We start from the raw sequence: 18,091 nt of genomic DNA, 5'->3' as shown, positions 1-18,091 counted from the left end.
GTCCCTTCTAAAAATAGAAAAGAACCAGAAGGAAAAAACACAGAACAAGAGTGGCCCCATTGTTGTGCACTTTGCTCAGCAAGGCAGGAAGCGAGGGTTTAACAGAAATCATCTGATGGGCCGAGATGGGTGCAGAACGCAGGGCTGGAGGCAGGACACAGCTCACAGTGAGACCTGCCAGCTTTGGCTTATCTAGCGACCAACACCACTCCACATCTAACACGTGTTTGTACTTGGAAGATCTAATTGTTATTTACACTCCTCATCCTCCAGAAGAGCTGTGCAGGAGCGCTACCTGATGAGCAGACTGTGACTATGGCTTTTACTTGCTCATGGTTATTCTGGAAATTAATTGCTCAAATGGACCAGAAGTTCCCCAAGGGAGCTGAAGCTGTGCTGACACACTGAAGCTGTCCATTACTTGACGTACACCAGGGAACAGACCTACACTCTCCATGTGTGTGAAATCCAGGATGAACACAGGCAGTTAGCAGCTGTACTTCTGAGAACGCTTGCATTTTATTCATTCTCTCATAACCTCCAGAGCTTTTCCAGCACACGTGCCTTACCTGTCGTGCTTGTTCTCCTGTGCTGCGCGCAGCAGTTCCTGAATATTCTTAGTGATCTGCTCAGTCTTCCGAATCACATCTTCTGTACTGGGCAAACTGGAGCTGGGGGCTGTGTCGGCGTCCTCAGGGATGGACCCCTCTCCCTGCCAAACGACACTCCTCTGCCTTCCCTTCCTGCCCGACCTGCGAAGGAACAAAGCTGAGCTCGACCCTGCAGTGCAGAGCTTCATCACCACTGACTTCCCTGTCCTCCAGCAGCATGATGCTACAGCATTAGCTCTACCTACCCCGTCTCCTCCAGCTCCAGAGGGGCAGTGGTGTTATCATAGTCGCTCTCAGGCACACTGCTCTGCTTTTCCAGCTTTGAGGCCTGCAACAAAGGCAGATTTGTTTCAGCACCGTGCAAGAAAGAGGAGCCCCAAGAGGAGTGCAAGCACTGCATCCCACCTGTGTGGTTTGCCCTTTAGCACGACAGCCCCTGTACCTGCTGCTACTCCAGAGCCCAGCACACCTAGCTGTCCCAGAGCAAGGGGTAGGAGGCCAGACCAACCAGAGTTAAGGCCAACCACAGAACGAAAGCAGAAGGCTATTCACAGAGCCAAAAGGCCCAATATTTTCCACCTCCTATTCTCATGCAGACCAGCTTTGCACCTCCCAGCAATGCACCCAGCCCATGTGGCAGGGAGATGCTGTTTTTAACCCTGAACTCCTGTTCAAATGTCTGGGTTTGTTTTTGTTCTTTTACCCTCCCCAACAGAGGGCTGCTAATACAAAAGACCATATGTGCACCACAGCAGCTCAAGAGCACCCACTCTCCCCACACAGGCTAACACAAAGCCCCTCTGTTAGGGAGAAACTGAAAGCAGACTTTGAAATACAAAGCTAGGCTTCCTTTTCTGAACAGGTTTAGCCTTCTAGAATAGTTTATTTCCTGGCATTACAAGCTCCTGGAACATCTACCATCAGGCCAATCTCTGCAGTTCACACAGACCTGCAATCTGAAGCCCTGTGAGGCACACTCCCAGCTTCAGGCAGGCTCTGAGAGCACTACACATCTGCCTTTTCCAATCTTAAAAACTGCAACGCTCATCAGAAGTGCCTGCTACAGCTCACCCACTCAGAACCAGACCCATCAGTGTCACTGTACACACAGCTCAGGCTCAGCATCAGCTCCCACCTCGTTCACAGGCACTGCTCACCCAAGAGGGCCCTCTGCCCTTCCTGCTAAGAACCAAAGCTAAAGCTCCTCAGAAACTCTGAAGTTGAGATGAAGGGAATCTCTAGTGTTAGATTGTAAGCGATACCTTCAATCAGCATCCCAGATCCTTACAGTTGGGAAACAATGCTTTTGTCTTGAGGGTGGACCGAAAATGTGACAAGGAAACATTTTTCACTGGTTAAGAGCTATTCCATTTATTAAGCACTTACCTACTGCTAACACCACCAAACTCAAACACCCAAAGCCCAAGAGCTTTCCATTCACTTTACAGCTACTTTGCAAAGAAAAAAACCAAGGATTCTTTGAATGCTCACCTTTGAGGATAGCTACTAAACTCCACAAAGTGACAGACATTTTTTGAGCATGAGGACTTTATATGCAGTCTGTGGTTTTAATATCCAGCACTCCCTGTAAATGCGTTATTTTCCCAACTGATATGGAGTACATTAGAGCCAAAATAATAATAATAAAAAGGATGGAAGAATTTGGAAAGCAGGCTCTTCATCCTGGTGGAAAGAGGCCAGTCTGACCGTTCAGCACCCAAAGCCCCAGACTGCTTTTAGAAACACTTCTTGACACATAATGTTGAAAATGTGAGCAGAGACTGCAATGATTTTCCAAGGAACTGAAGGAGATGGTATGTCTTCATTGTATCAACCACACAGAAAAAGTAGAATCAAAAAAAAAAAAGAGGGAGAACTTCCCCCCAAAGATCTTTTCAAAAATAGTTAAACCTTACAAGAACTACAAACATTTCCCTCTCAAGTTTGTTCTTGAGATGTTCAGAAATAAGCCAAGCTTAAACCCTGAACATACGACAAAATGGATATAAGCTACTTGCAAGTCTCTATGAAACGAGCCATAAGCATCTAAAAACACCCCGAAGGACCTGGCATTGCTTTGTCCTTCAAAGCTGAAGAGGTTTCATCAGCAAGATCTCAAAATGCAGTCAGCTCGTTGTGATGACAGAGGCACCTCCTGCAAGCAGTGTGAGCTGGCAGCGCGGTGCAATGGCCACAGCCAAGCTGAAGGCTGCTCACCTGCAGCACTCACGAGTTTGTGACACATCAGCTGCTGGGGGCCCCTGCACAGCCCAAAATGGACGTTCTCCTAGAGCTGCAAACAGAACCTGATTTTACAGTTGTTACAGGGCTCCCAAACTAAAAATAAAGCCCAAAGAAGCTGGCGCTGACCAGGCTATCAAACCGTTAATTGTGCTAATTGTGTCCTTGTGCAAACTGGCTTTTAGGGTTTCTTCTAGCAAATGAAGCTGAGCGAGACCAGGTTTAAATCTTCCACTACAAGAGAGAAATGATTTGAAAAGCTTAAGGAGCTGCCTGAGGCTTCTCAAAATAGCTAACAGTTGACACAAGAAGCTGCAGTAAAGGCAGCACCTTTGGAACAACAAGAGCTTGCAGAATGCGTTTCACATTGCTATTTTCTTCCCTGCTGTCAACTGTTTTTGTTCAATATGGCTTTGTAGAGCCTGATGGAATACCATGTAAGCTTCCTTTATACACACTCAGTGTCTTTCACCTTGACCTGAAAACAGTCTTGCTAACAGCAATTCCCACACCCATTCAGACTTCCATCTGCTAAGGTCAGCAGAAAGCAGGCTGGCCAACACTGAAAGAATGGTTGGGCACTGTGTTTGGATGCTGAAAGAACTCACTTCAAACAAAGCAATGAACACCTGTAAGATAAACAGTCAATGAATATCGACGTGGATTGGTGCAGCCTGATAGCCCCCAAAGAAAGCAGGCTTAGAAGTTAGGACATGCACGTGCCTCATGCAGTGCATTTTAGTCAAGAGGAAGAGTTACATATTGGCTTATGAAATATCAGTGAGTGCTTGCCAAATCCCTTTCCAAAGAGCAGCCAACTTGTCTTCTGGCTGTTTTCATTGTTATGCAGCTCAACAAGTGATTTGGAGTGACTGTGCACAGGGTTAAACTGAAGATTTTAGCCATTGTGGAGTTAGAGAGGAAAGAATCCACAGCACGGTGCGAAGAAACGGAAAGGGATGAAACTGCTTCGTGCAAGCATGGAGGCCAGTGAGCATAAAAGGGCAGAGGACAGAGGCGTAAGCCTTCTTGGAGATTGCCACCTCCTCCAGGTAAAAGGCCAGTTGGGAAGGTACTTAACCCTTCGTGTGCTTTCATCCCTTGACCAGGAAAGCGTGGAGGGGAAGGAAGGTAGAGATGAAGAGGAGGTCACAAACGCGCTCCTCCCGATCTGAAAATGGGAAAGAGAAAAACACTCGGGCAAACCGACACCAAAAACAAATCACAAGTAATTCTTAACTGAAATAAAGGAGCATTCTTGAAAATATGGGAGAGGACATAAAGCAAGAATGATTTTGAGAACTTGGCTGAGCCTGAGCAGACAATTTATTCAATATTCCATTGGCTTCGTGGTGATTCTAACCCTGATTTTTAGAGGCGCTGAATTTCACAGAGAATCAAATGCATTCACCATAATACCAAATTCACCAGCCTCCACACAGCAGTGCTTCAAAACCACTACTTCTACCCAAATTTCAAATTGCAGAAAGCAAAGGACCCAAACGCAGCACTATTATGTTTTGCACGCATAGGCACTGATGAAAGAATTCCGGTGTTTCTCTCTGCCAGAAATGCCTTATGAACATGTCAACATCATTTCAAATGCTACAGGCTTCATAGTTTTTAAGTTCTTTTTAACATAACTGCAGGGAGGGGCGAGGAGAGGGAACAGCATACAAACTTCTGTAGCGATTCCCTGGGGTGCACACTGTCCTCCTTGGAACACTAACAGAACGTCTGCCCTGCTCCCACATCAGTGCAGGATCCTTGTGGCTAAAACAGAGCTCTCTACCTATGCATCACATGGGAAAACACCAATCCAGAAGAATTTGTTCAACTAACAGAACTACACCGCCTGCAGCCTCCAGTTCCAAACTCAGGACAGGAAATTGGATGCTCAGTGAAAAAGCTGGCATCAGGTTTGTAAGGGAACTGTTGGCCTGAACCTCTGATTGACCACCTGAGGTGAGCACTGGGTCAGCCACAGGAGGTGAAGGTGGTTCAGCTGTGTGATTGGAAGGGGTGGAGCCTGGCTGCACCTCCCCTAGACCCCATTTAAGGGCTGAGTGCCACTGAGGAAGGGTCTCTTTCTGGAGATTGCTCCTCATGTTGTTCCTTGCAAGCCTACAACACTGGTGAGTACCTTCCATTTATCTTTGGTATCTCACTAAGCCCAACTTCTCTATATGCTTATTGATCATCCCATACTTTACAACATCTGTGTACTTATTGATCTTACAGGTTTGTTCTTATTTTTTCTAAATGTCACTCTAGGGTTCCACAGATGCTCATGCAAGATATAAATCTATGAGTTGCACCCACCTTCTTAGAATACTACTTAGAAACTACTTTCTACCTCCCTCCTGGTTTTCAAACAGCTGTATGTTGATATTTGGAAAATATATCGTTCAGCTTAAATGTTCTGGAGCTGTTACAGCCTTTACTTCTCAAAACATCAGGCTCCTGCAGACATGTTAATACAGCAAACAGTAACAACTCTCACAGTTCAAATTCCCTCCAAAGTGAACAGTTGAGCAGCTTTGGTAAGCGAGCACAGTTGGAAGAGACAGAAAAGCTGAATGAAAGGAGAAGTGCAGAAGCGTTAGCAGTTTTACTTACGTGTGGAGGAAAAGGCTGCAGTCTTGTTATGCTTTCTTCTGGGTATGTGACCTCTCCCATGGGGAGGTAGGGTTTCTGACCCGATCCAGTCTCATACATGGACATGGGCCTGCTACCCCGTGCAGATGGCCGTCGCTTTAAGGAAGAACTGCTGCTGGGGTCTGTGTATTCAGAACCAGCTTGGACCTGATATATATTTGTTGTGGCCTGTCTTCTGAGGCTGGTATTTTCACTCTGTAGCGTTTGAAGCTGAAAGAAATGTTTAGCAGTGGGACTTTGTTTTTTTCTAATAGCAAGTGTCAAAAGCAAACTGACCAGGCAATACGTGCTTGTCTGCTTTACTAGCAAATCCAGCTTCCAAGAGCTGGGGTTTGATTAATTCCTCAGAAATCTATTTGACTTGTTTAGTATAGGCACAGAAATGTCTATGTTGCAGATCTGGCAAATATTTGAGTTGATTTCCAGCATTTGCTTGCTGGGCTGCAAGTGAAACTGGATCTTAAGATTGGCTGTTGTAGTACAAAACAAAACACAAACACACACAGTCTGCTCCTTTCAGCCTGGCTGCAGTGCTGTGTGGATCACATACCACAATGAGGATGCATGGGGAAGGACTGCCAAAAGAGCAGTTCTTTCAAGCAAGGTGATCCATCTCAGCAGTCAAACAAGAACTTTGAAGAGAACTACAACACAAGGCCCACAAAATCTGAAGGCCCAAACTAAAGCACAGATATCAGAGGCAGTGCAAAGAAAACCAGAGCTTGCTCTGCAAAGCAAGAGGAGAGTTTAGCTTATGAAAATAAAGAATCAGCTACTGCTTTCTAAGAAGCCAACAAGAAATAATTTTAAAGCTTTCATTATTACATGTATTTAATGGATAGTAAAACTGCAACAACCCTGAATTTTTATGGAGCTACTAAGAGTAAGTTTGCTATATTAACACATCATAAAGAAGAAAATGTAGAAAAAAATTATGCCTCAGCAATTTTCTAACAATATACCAAGTACTGCAAACAGTTGATGGCCTTTTAAACATGAAATGGCTCATTTATTACTGGCATTTACTGTAGTCACATGCAACCTCAAGAACAGCACCTATTTAAATATCTTTATTTTGATAGAGGTGAAACCTGTAGCTTCCCTTTTCCTAGCTTCTGCCACTCTTTATAACCAGCTTTAGGTGCAGTTTAATCCAGCAGCTGATGTAAATACACAGCAAGCTCTTAAGCACCTGTATGTTTTAAGAAAAGTCTGCAGGCATGAAAACTTTTCCCATTAGAATGCCCAATGAAAAAGAGAACTGTTTTCCTCTGAATTGAGAGATAATCTCCCCTAAAGGGGCACTCATCAGGTGCCTCCTCTTTAATTAGCATATTTGAGTAACAGTAATGCAGAAGATCAGGTGCTCTGTTAGCTGATAAGGTGACAGGTAAAGGACTTGAAAAACTTCTAACAGGTTTGTGGCCTTTTAAGCCCTCGATTAGCAAATGAAGGGATACTAAAAAAAGAAGAGAGCCTTTTGAATGACATCTCTTGCACCAGCACTGCTGAAATAGTACAGATATATCAGTGCCTTGCCACAAATAACCCAGCACAGAAGTCCCATACCGAACTGCAGCTTGCAGTAGCTCAGAGCTAATCCAGCTGTTGCTGCTTCTCCCTGTCCTGTGTCCCACAGAGGCACACTGCTGCACTGCACAGCCACCAAGCACTAACTGGATCGAGTCCCACAGCTGTGCACATCACCAGGACATAACATCAGTGCAGCATTCAGGATGAGTGAGCCCCAGCTGTGCTGCTTTTCAAGATGAGTTCTACTGCAGCAATGGTTTCTTTTTTGCCTCATCACGTAAGCATGCACTGAAGCATCATTAATTCATAGGCCCTCTTTTTTTTCCCCCCACACATGTAGGTTAAATCTGTTTCAAGAAACTCAATGTCAATGAAAAGTTAATTCAACAGATACAGAAAAATGCTCCATCGGTACAAGCTATTGGGGGCTGGGGAACAAAACAAGAAAACATCCTGAGATCTCTTTGGTTCCTCTCTGTATTCATTGTGCCAATAGATCTCAAAGGCTGAATACAACTGTAATAAAAAGTTGGCATCAAATAGCCAAGGATATTTGAATTTGCTGATATCTGGGCATCAGACTGTAGGTCAGTGGTGCCTTCCTGACCCAAAAGAACACAAGGAGGGAAAAAAAGTCATGAGCACAGGTTTCTCAGCAAGAGGACGGCTTGAACACTCTGAAGCCAACTTTTTCTTTAAGGAGAGCCTCCTGCAGGACATGCTATATATACTGCAGTATTGCAACTATCTGGAAAACAGGGCTTTTAACACTGGGTAGGGGAATCCATCTGAAGAAACACTCAGCCCTTTTTAGACTAGATGACAAACAGGACAGTCAGCTCGATACATGTGTAAGTTCTGCTACAGAAACATGCTCCTATCTCCTACCTAACTCTAAAGCAGGTCCACTTCAAACATTTTCTCACTAGTCTCATATTGGGTCATTCATTTCATCTTCAGTTCCAGCAGTTTTACTCTGGCACCTAAAACCACATAACTGGATGGGGTTACATTATTGTGCTTGTTACCTTTTTCTGCATGATCCTCAGCTCATCACTCAAGTTGATGTTCACTTTCATTAGCTGCTGAATCTTTACCTCAGAAGCCACCAGTGCATTTTTAACTTGCAGATACTCTTGGGCTGTCACTGGTCCATCTGACAAGTCTGAATCCAGGCTCTAGAAACAGAGAGAGAAAACTCTTGAGTCTGCTGAAAGAAAGCAGGACAATGACTGCCTCCTTTTCACCATGCTGCTTTACTTTCAGGAGTGGCATAAAAATGTCAGTATTGACATGCTGTGAATATTTTTGAGTAGGAACAAGTAAATGTTTGTGAAATCCCATGTAACCATTGATTAGAGGCACTTCAGTAGATCCAATTTCATCTGTGCAGTCAGGTCTTGTCTTGTGACATGCACAATGGCACTGTTTGTTTTTCTGAAGCAGCCTTTTAATTGCAGTATAAATTCTATATATCACAACATCTAATTCTGTAAGAAAGTATACATAGGCTGAGGGATAATTCTAAAGTGAAGTTGAAAAGTAATTATTCATTATCTGATTATTTATAGGTGTTAATTTCCCTTGACTTCAGACTTCAGACTACCTTCATGAATGACTTTGGTGTGCACACCAATACCTCAAACCTACCTTCTGCCTTGTTGATTTAGCTGCATTTGTTTCCAGATCAGTATCTTCATCTGAAGCAACACTGTCATAATCAGGCTGGTCATTATCCTGACTTTCACTGCTATGTTGATTGCTGATTGATTTGAGTATCAGTTCCACATTTTCTGTCAATCAAAATCCATTTTAAAATATACTAATGAGTTGGAAGGAGAAATGGAAGTGCATAAAAATAATTAATCAAATAAGCTCTTCAACCAGAGAGACAGGACTGGTTGCTGTCCATGTGCTAGTTTAGTTCTTTTTGTCATGTAAAAACATTCTGAGTTTCTTTCTTCATTGTACTTCTGAATGATGCTACCCTGTCACATCAGTTAAATTACTGCAAGATTGATGTGATAGGATAAATGAAAGAGCTGCCAACCAAAACTCACCTTTTGAACCAGAGAGAGGATTCCCCTGTTGTCTTCGTTTGGCATCGCTTAAAATATCTATAACTAGTGTAGCAAACTCATGAGCATTAAACCGAGCCAGTTTCTGCCTTCCCTAAGATAGAGAATAAATTAATAAAATTAATAAGTGTCATATAGTAGATGAACAGCACAATTTCCAGGCAAAACAAAGAGCACAGAGAGCTGACTGTTCAGTTTAAGCATCTGCAGAACTCTAGGGAAGAGGTAATGCAAAACGCCTTTTATCCTCTTCACAAGCAGCTGCAACTCTTCTACAATAATGAAGAACAGTAGAGCAATATTGCTTAGAATAACTGGCTTGTTGAACAAGAACAGATTTATAGTATTAGGATTGTGTACCTGATTTCTGGTTGAGGAGTATTCAGGATTTACAGGAAGAAAAGGGACCACTGTGGTCTCTGTCACAAGAGTACTATGATTCTGAGTAGCAAGCCAAACTGCTCAAGGAAGGGAAAAAAAGAATAATAAATAACAAAGGATTAAACTGCCTGTGCTGTTCAGCAGTGCTTTCTGTCAAAGAAACAAAGACCACAATTTCAAGCACGAAAATCAATCAATTCAACCAAAGATTTCTTTTTCCCCAGAGGTCTCTTTGATAAAAACAAAACCAACCAAACAAAAAAGACTTAAATGAACAGGCACCTGAAGACAACACAATAAAAGAAACTACCACTATCAGTAACTTCTTAACACAAAAGTATTTTAAACAGAACACATGCTTGCAACTAGCATCATCTTTGTGATGCAACAATTCATGTTTTATCACGTTCTGCTCACCTGCATCTGTTTCCCTCCTGTCAACTTCATCATACACATCCATGGCAAGTTCTTCAAATAAGTGGTTGCTTAGCTAGGGGTAGAAGAGAAAAATTACAGCTGAAAATCAAACTGAACCTATTAAGAACCTCTGTAACATTGAAAATAGAAGTGCACAACTTTGCTTTCCATTGCTGCTCTTCCACCCTGTGTAACTGTGCAGGCTGAGAAGCAAGTTTTGCATTAAGCAGGTGTGAGTTGCAGAGCAGTCCTGCAGGCAGGGGATGTGTGTTGGTGCAGGGCTGCAGGCTGGGGTCAACCCACCCAGCCTGCAAAAATACAAAGCAGGAATCTATCTATGCATTTAAGTTAACTACTACCACCATGCTAAAATAGACATTGCTGAATAGAACAGTATCATCACAACTGTGCTTCCTCCTGACACAGTTCTCATCTTGGTTCAGTCTGCTTCAGCTAAAAGCTTTTTCCCTAAGCTGTATTTGGATTTGGTCACAAACACCTCAGTAATGCTGTTTGTGTTAATAACAACTAACCAGCAGACAGCAATGATCTATTTTGGCTTCCCAGAAAGTTAGAATTAAATAATAGCATTTAGCAAACTGTGACATTTATTTGTTTAGGAATTGATAGTAGCTTGAAGGATGAAGGGCAGCATTTGCCACATCACACTAACAGTGCTGCACAGCACACGTGGAAGTTCTACTTACAGACTGAAGCTTCTTCTTAGCTGCTTTTGCAAGTTCTGATAAATCCAGACTGCTATGAAAACAAAAAGTGATCATTACATCTACAGCATTAAGGGCTACTTTAAAGATAAATCCCACACATTTCAATGATTAAAATCTCTTTTATTTGATGCTGTTAGTATTTCATACAGTCCTTAGCACATCAACCTTTCCAATATTACCAATACACTAATTAGCATACTCTTACACTTTACTAAGTAAAACAAAATCAAAAGGATCCCAACAACCCTTCAGAATGGAAGTACGTATCTGCATAGCTCAGGGGGTGATACAGCATTTTGTAAAGCAACAAAATGTTTTCTGTAGAGAACCTGAAAAACATGCTAAGCTGTGACCAAAACTGGAGGAAACAAACAGGCTTTATTCCACTGACTGTGCAGGAGATATGTGACCATCAGGCTGCCAAAGGGCTGCAGCCCTGCTTTATGTTACTCTGTACCCATTGGGAAATAAGCTGTTCTGCTAGTTCCCAGCCTTGAACATGAGGCACAAGATGAAAATTCTGCAGCTCAACTGAATTAATCATAAAAGACACAGATTAGGAAGCTGACAAATTTTAAGCCCATGCTTCTATCACCCAGGGGATGACATCCCTGACCTACAAAGATGAAACAGCTCAAGTAAATCTCTGCATGATTGAACATCACAGGGATTCATGTAGGCTGCTGCCTACCTAAGGAAAATAATGTAAAATAAAACTTAAAAGACCAGCAGAGGACATCAGGTGGAGGTGAGACTGTCAAGTTGCACTCCAGGCTCTGCAACCTAAACGCATCTCTGAATGAGTTGTTTTCCCCATGTCAGCTTCTTTCTTCATGCAATGTACAAACGATGCTTACCCTGCTCTGCAAAATACTTTGCACTGTACTCAGCCTAACAGCTGACTACATGATATTAAAAAGTAACAGACCCTCTCAGTAGGCTTTTTTTACCAACCATTCCATAGTAATTTTTATTTGTCTTACAGCTTTTCAGAGACAACAGCAATAAACTGAACAGCAGTTTACTTACAGCCGTCTTATTTCCAATGGCATGGCAATAAAAGAAAAATGTTTATGACTTATGATTAATACGTGATATTTTTCATACAAAAAATGATTTAGCTGACTGCAAGCAAAACTTAAGAGCACTCAGGTGACCAAAAGTACAAACACTGTCAGAAATCATGCTTTTCTGCAAGCATTCGTTTCAAAATGCAGTATCAGGAAATAATCAGATCCTTACATTATTTGAGAAAATCTGTTCCCCAGAAATATTCATATGTTTAATTTAATTATTCCATCTGCATTTCAACAAACAATAAGCTTCTATAATTTTCTGATGTTGTCTAAGAATGATGAAACCATGTCATAAGTTAAAACGACAACAAGCTTAGAAGTGATTTCAAAGAGGAAAGTTTTCAGTCTAACTCCAAGGATTGTCTGTTTACACACAGCTTTCAGGCATGTCAAACTCACCTATCCGCCATCTGAGGTATAACAAAGTGCTGTCCATTTTTATGATCTAGAGTTGAAAACAAACTATACTTTAATAGGCTGTTAGTGGGAGATGCAGTGAGAAACCCAGGGATGTTTGCAAACCCAGAACAGATTATCTTGCAAGTCATCACTCAATTTCCAACTACAGGAAGCTAGCAAGTCTCCAAAGAAGGCTCCTACCATGATTTGCTCATGTTATAAAAGCTTCCAATTAAGTCTTATCAACTGCATTATTATTTTTTTCTAAATAAGCTTCAGTTCCAATGTAGGTGCCCTCATGGAACCTGATGGCTAAAAATTTCCACGTGTGTGCCTTCAAAGAAGCACTCATTGAATTGGATGATACTCTGCTTTTGCATTTCAATTAGAATAAACTACTTAAGTTTTTTTAGTTCAGTGCTTCTGCAGTATGCCCTGCAGACTAATCAGCATTACAGACATTGTATTTTCCCTGCAACTCAAGAGTACTCATCTGACCTTGCATGTAATAAGCCCTTAACTTACTAAGATATACAAGGGACAAGTGTAGTAATATGGGAACAATACATATCACAGATTGAACTGCCCAACAGTTAACATATAAAGACCTAGGGGGTGCAGGTTTTTCTACTCACCTGGTTTCCTGCCACAGAGATAGAAAGCTAACCTGTCAGTGAGCTCATACTGAATTTCTACCAGGCGTTCTGCCAGTTCATGGTGCCCACCTTGTCTGGTTCACACAAACACAGAAAGAGGAGTTCTGTTAGTCACTCCTATGTAAGTTATACAAAGAGAAAAATTTAAGCATAAACATTTAAAAACATCATGTGTGTCAGAGCTTCTACCTTGCATAGTCAACTGGAGTTTTTCCATTGGAATCCTGTGTGCCAGGGTCAGCACCATACACTGCTAATAACTCTGCTTGTAAAGTCTGTCCTGCCTTAGCAGCAACGTGGAGCGGGGTGTTTCCTTTCTCCTACAGGTCAGCAAGGAAAAGCACATCACTATTTCATCAACAGCTTTGAATGTACCATTGAAATATAACGCATCATCTGAAATCTGCATCGATACCACGAACACTAAAGATGGATCACACATCAAAATAATGAAGAACAGGTTCATACAGGATGAAAGAAGTTGGCTTGGGCTCCCAAGGAGAGCAGTCGCAAACACGTCTCCAGGTTCCCCGTCCTCACGCTGGAATGGAGTTGCTGAAAAAGGAGGAGGATTCTATTCAACACAAAGGCAGAAACGGTGATTCAGCGATGCTTTTAGAAACACTTATACAAGAATTCTTGCTGCAGCTGTTTTATATAATGTTTTTTTTTTCTCCCAGTTAACCTAAATCATTGCCTCTGAACCATCCACCTCTCCAGAATCTCTGTATGTTCATATATTACATAAAAAGCTGCTTCAGGCTGAAGTCAAGCTGTGTTTGTTTACATAACAGTGCTGAACAGCAGCAACAGTTAAGTCAAAAGCAACTAAATTCAGTTAGATTTCAGTGTGCTGTTACACACAAGCTGGAGCTTCTGTATGCTGCCAGGATGAACAACAACAAAGCCACCAGTAGACTCACCTTACTGAGATCTTTGGCAGTTACACTGTCATCCTCACGGCAGGGCAAGCGATGAACAAATGCTAACATTTGATATTTAGCTCTAATGAACTCAGCTTTGTTGGGACTGCAGAGAAACCCCAAGCAACAAAATGGGAAGAAATGTTAGTGCTTTCGAAACAACAGACATCAGCTATTACTATTCCAAGCAAGACATCAGGAATCAATAGCTCATAGAACTGAAGCTGTATTTCCATCTTTGAAATAAATTGAACAGTAAGCATTGAGAATGTTAAAAAAGAAAATCTGATGACATGGAATACCAATGAACAAAGAACTAGTTGACTTCTATCTTCAGAAACAAAACATACTCAGGTTCCCATGTACACCTTGCTGCCTACGTCACTGCTGAATAAAACAATCACACCTCTACAAAGAAAAGATCTGTGACTTACTGCACTTTATCCTGAGGGTTAGCTTTGCGCCTTCCACTCATTACAGAAGCAGGGTCCAGCAGTGAATGTTCCCATATGGAGTTAGCACCATTATTATACAACGTTTCAACCATCTGAAATCCAAAATGTATAGAGGCAGGAGTGAAGAATGTTTGCTGCTAGCTGCACAGCCAACTCAGCAGAAAGCTGCAAGTACTGTGAAGACCAGCAGCAGGATGGCACTGACTCAATATTCTGTGCACCAGTGCCTAAAACCTACTGGGGTATCAGAGCCCAGCTGATGTTTAGGAGGCTGTTGTGTGGAATGTAATAAGAACCCCCTTCCAATTCTCTCCACAGCATCTCTATCAAAGACAAGCATGCTATACACTGAAGATTTAGGTTGAATCAGATGCATTGCACAAGTCTGAAAGAAAAACTGAAGGTCCCTTCCCAAAACAAAGGTATCAAATAAAAAAGATGTTTTTTATGATATATATAAATTATTTTCATACACGTATATAGAAACGCCACAAAGAAATTCCAGCTTTAATGAGGGAGGAGATGCCATTGCTCTTTACCTGCAGCAGTGTTGGAGGCCATGGTGTGTGCTTGAGATGTCTCACTTGAGAGATATGACGCCCCAAACTCCGGTGAACGCTGCAGCACTCGTCGCAAATCAGAATTCCCCTGTTTATGGATGCCCAACAAGGATCTGAAAAAGAATACATTTCTTACAACCACAGAAGGCAGCGTGACTTCTTATTCCAGAGTGTAAAATGACTTTGTGTTTTAGAACTCTGTATTTTAGCTTTGGCTTTACTGCTCTCAGAGGCAACTCCAGTTTTTGTCAGTGACAGAAGAGGCTCCATGGGCCAAGAACCCTGCAGGAAGAAAAAGTGAGCAGCAAGACAGATTGTCAGAGCTGGCACATTGCAGGAGGAAAAAGGAATTCAAGATCTCTTCCGTTTTGGAAAACTACATAACTCCAAAGCCAGAGATGGGTTTGAGGCTGAATGAGTACAACACAGGCCTGTATCTGATGAGAGCTCTTCTGCATCGTGTCAGAATACATCTAAGCAATTGTGCATCACAGAAATCTCCTGCTGTGACCCGTGCAATAAATATACTGAATCCATGAAACGTGAGATCTGATCACTGATGTGGTTTCTGAGCAGAGCTGATGCTGTGTGCGCTGAAGGCAATGCAGGCAAACCCGTTCAAGCCACAGCTCACAAGGGAAGGCAGCATCTACTGACAGATGATAACTATCACACAGCTCAGAGCCAAACTGAAGTGTATATTGTAGAAAAAAACCCTAATCTAATTTAAAAAAACAAGGTAATAAGGAGCTTGCATCCTCATTGTTAAACATTCCATTATTTTAACAACTTTCACTTCTAAGACAGAAAAACATAACAAAATGAGCTGTGTTAACCCCAGCCTAACAACCCAAGACTGGAGGCATCTTGGGCATCTTCCAGACTAATGAACCTCGTCCCTTTTCATTACAGACAGCCTCATCATACACTCATTCATACATCAATGTGATCTGAAAGCCACTGTGCTCCTGGTTTCAGTCACTGGTCAGTGGTGTTCCCCAGTGCTGTTCCTCAGGGGATCGGTGCTGGGGCCTGTCTTCTTCAGTGTCTTTATTGCTGACCTGGATGAGGGCACTGAGTGCACCCTCAGTAAGTTTGCGGATGACACCAAGTTGGCTGGAAGTGTGGATCTGCCTGGGGGAAGCGAGGCCCTACAGAGGGATCTGGACAGGCTGGATGGCTGGGCTGAAGCCAGTGGGATGAGGTTCAACAAGGCCAAATGCCGGGTCCTGCACTTTGGCCACAACAACCCCAGGCAACACTGCAGGCTTGGGGCAGAGTGGCTGGAAGACTGCATAGAGGAGATGGACCTGGGGGCATTGATTGATGCTCGGCTGAACATAAGCCAGCAGTGTGCACAGGTTGCCAAGAGGGCCAATGGCATCCTGGCTTGCATCAGGACGGTGTTGCCAGCAGGAGCAGGGCAGTGATTGTGCCCCTGTACTCAGCTCTGGTGAGGCTGCACCTTGAGTGCTGTGTCCAGTTTTGGGCCCCTCACTGCAAGAAAGACATTGAGGCCCTGGAACGTGTTCAAAGGAGGGCAACAAAGCTGGTGAGGGGTCTGGAGCACAGGGCTGATGAGGAGCGGCTGAAGGAGCTGGGAATGTTCAGCCTGGAGAAGAGGAGGCTCACAGGAGACCTCATTGCTCTCTATTCCTGGGGGGAGGTTGTAGTGAGCTGAGGGTTGGCCTCTTCTCCTGTGTAACTGGTGACTGGACTAGAGGGAATGGCTTCAAGCTGCACCAGGGGAGATTCAGGATGAACGTTAGCAAATACTGCTTATCTGAAGGAGTGATCAGGCACTGGAATGGGCTGCACAAGGAGGTGGTGGAGTCACCGACCCTGGAGGTGTTCAAGGAACGGTTGAATTTTGTGTTGAGGGACATGGTTTAGTGAGAACTGGTGATGGGTGGATGGTTGGACTGGATGATCTTGTAGGTCTTTTCCAACCTTGGTGATTCTGTGGTCATGATCTGCTCCTCAATATGCAACATAACCGGCTCCGTTCAGCTACAGCAAAGTAAGCTCCTGTTTATTTGGTCACTCCATAGCAGAAAGGAGGCTTCAGCACTCTTCTGAAGAGAAAAGCAGAAGCCTTGCTGGTAATCTGAGCTCCCACACACTGCATACGAGGCTAATTGAACAGCAGCAGGAGTTCAGCACTGCAACCTGCTCTCAAAATCACGCTTTAATTGCAAATGGTGTTTTAATTGAACTACACAAAGATTTGTGGGCTTCCATTCAGTTCAGACATGTTGGTTATGACAGAGGGCTGTCAGGTTATAGGAGGACTGTTATTTCAGGATTAAATTAGATGTCTGTGTTGGAGTTTAGTCTGTTTTTAAAGGCGATGTGGATACAAAGGCGATACGACTCAAATACACTTACATCGGTGGCAGAACACAAGAAAAGCTCAAAAGGTCTCTCAAGTTTGCTTTCAGGAACATGGCAGAGTGCTTCAAAACAGGAAGTGTGCAAGGACAGGCGTGCTCTGTGGGTACGAGAAGCGAGCTCCTGCCCCAGCATAGGAAACGCATCAGAAAAGAGCACGTAAACTCGTGCACAGCACAACCACTTGTGGTCCCAAAGAAGCAAAGAGAAGCTGGGGAAGCCAACGTGGATCAAACACTGCAGATCGAACAGGCCGTGTGCAGGCTGCCCGCAGCTCGGGCTGCCCAGCGCCCATCCACGGCCTCGGGCACCTCACGGACGTGGCACCACAGCTCCGGGCAGCGCCGCCAGGGTCCGACTGCCCTCGGAGCCCCCTCGGACCCGCCTTTCCTTTCCCCTCCTCGCACCGCCGTCCCCATCGGCTCACGCTGCAGCGCTTCAATTCATTTCACCGCCCCCATCAGCGATCAGATCCGCAGAACAGAAAAACACAAAACAGGCAAACACGACCCACAGAAAACGCACCGACCTGGCAGAGACGGGCAACAAGCACACGCTATTATTCCAGAAAACAAAAACAAACCAGTTCTGAGCAGCAGCGCTACAGATGAGCAGCAGCGGGGACGAGGAGGAGTTTCAGAGCAGCGTTTTGTCCCCGCAGCGCCGTCAGCGCGGCTCCCCCCCGCACGGCGCTGCCGCTCTCCGCCGCCCCGCCCGCCCGCGGCACCTGCCCGCGCCTCCCCGGGGGAGGGGGTGGGGATGGGCCCGGCTGCCCCCTCCTCCTCCTCCTCCTTCTCTCCTCCTTCTCTTTTTCCTCCTCCTCGCCCCCGCGCCGCAGCCGGCCTTACCCTGCGCGCTGCAGTCCGCGCACACCTCGCTGCTCCTCAGGCGCTTCGACATCGCGGCGCGGAGCGGGGCGGCCGCTTCCTGCCGCGCGCTCACGGGGCCGCCGCAGCCCCGCCGGGCGGCCGAGCCGAGCCCGCA

The 18,091-nt window shown here is 44.2% G+C and overlaps 1 protein-coding gene across 5 annotated transcripts in view; it reads right to left on the bottom strand.

Moving 5' to 3' along the window:
• Nucleotides 1–18,091, bottom strand: part of GIT2 (GIT ArfGAP 2) — a 24,746-nt gene extending 6,655 nt beyond the window's left edge. Inside the window, exons 1-18 of one of the 5 annotated variants that reach the window (XM_048963857.1) lie at nucleotides 17,956–18,091; nucleotides 14,696–14,829; nucleotides 14,136–14,248; nucleotides 13,702–13,807; nucleotides 13,247–13,333; nucleotides 12,968–13,098; nucleotides 12,758–12,852; nucleotides 12,123–12,168; nucleotides 10,627–10,678; nucleotides 9,920–9,992; nucleotides 9,482–9,579; nucleotides 9,104–9,215; nucleotides 8,694–8,836; nucleotides 8,072–8,221; nucleotides 5,472–5,720; nucleotides 3,934–4,023; nucleotides 857–939; nucleotides 570–752 (exon numbers count right to left, since the gene is read on the bottom strand). In XM_048963857.1, the coding sequence (XP_048819814.1) occupies nucleotides 570–752; nucleotides 857–939; nucleotides 3,934–4,023; nucleotides 5,472–5,720; nucleotides 8,072–8,221; nucleotides 8,694–8,836; nucleotides 9,104–9,215; nucleotides 9,482–9,579; nucleotides 9,920–9,992; nucleotides 10,627–10,678; nucleotides 12,123–12,168; nucleotides 12,758–12,852; nucleotides 12,968–13,098; nucleotides 13,247–13,333; nucleotides 13,702–13,807; nucleotides 14,136–14,248; nucleotides 14,696–14,829; nucleotides 17,956–18,007 (1,997 nt within the window). In that variant the 5' untranslated portion in view covers nucleotides 18,008–18,091. The remainder of the gene's footprint in view (nucleotides 1–569; nucleotides 753–856; nucleotides 940–3,933; nucleotides 4,024–5,471; nucleotides 5,721–8,071; nucleotides 8,222–8,693; nucleotides 8,837–9,103; nucleotides 9,216–9,481; nucleotides 9,580–9,919; nucleotides 9,993–10,626; nucleotides 10,679–12,122; nucleotides 12,169–12,757; nucleotides 12,853–12,967; nucleotides 13,099–13,246; nucleotides 13,334–13,701; nucleotides 13,808–14,135; nucleotides 14,249–14,695; nucleotides 14,830–17,955) is intronic. The other 4 variants (XM_048963858.1, XM_048963860.1, XM_048963859.1 and 1 more) reach the window with 4 other exon arrangements.

The sequence above is a fragment of the Lagopus muta genome, chromosome 17 (assembly GCF_023343835.1).
Source record: "Lagopus muta isolate bLagMut1 chromosome 17, bLagMut1 primary, whole genome shotgun sequence".
NCBI classification, from domain to species: Eukaryota; Metazoa; Chordata; class Aves; order Galliformes; family Phasianidae; genus Lagopus; species Lagopus muta.
The sequence above is the reverse complement of the archived record's forward strand: the minus strand, read 5'-3'. Positions and strand labels throughout refer to the sequence as shown.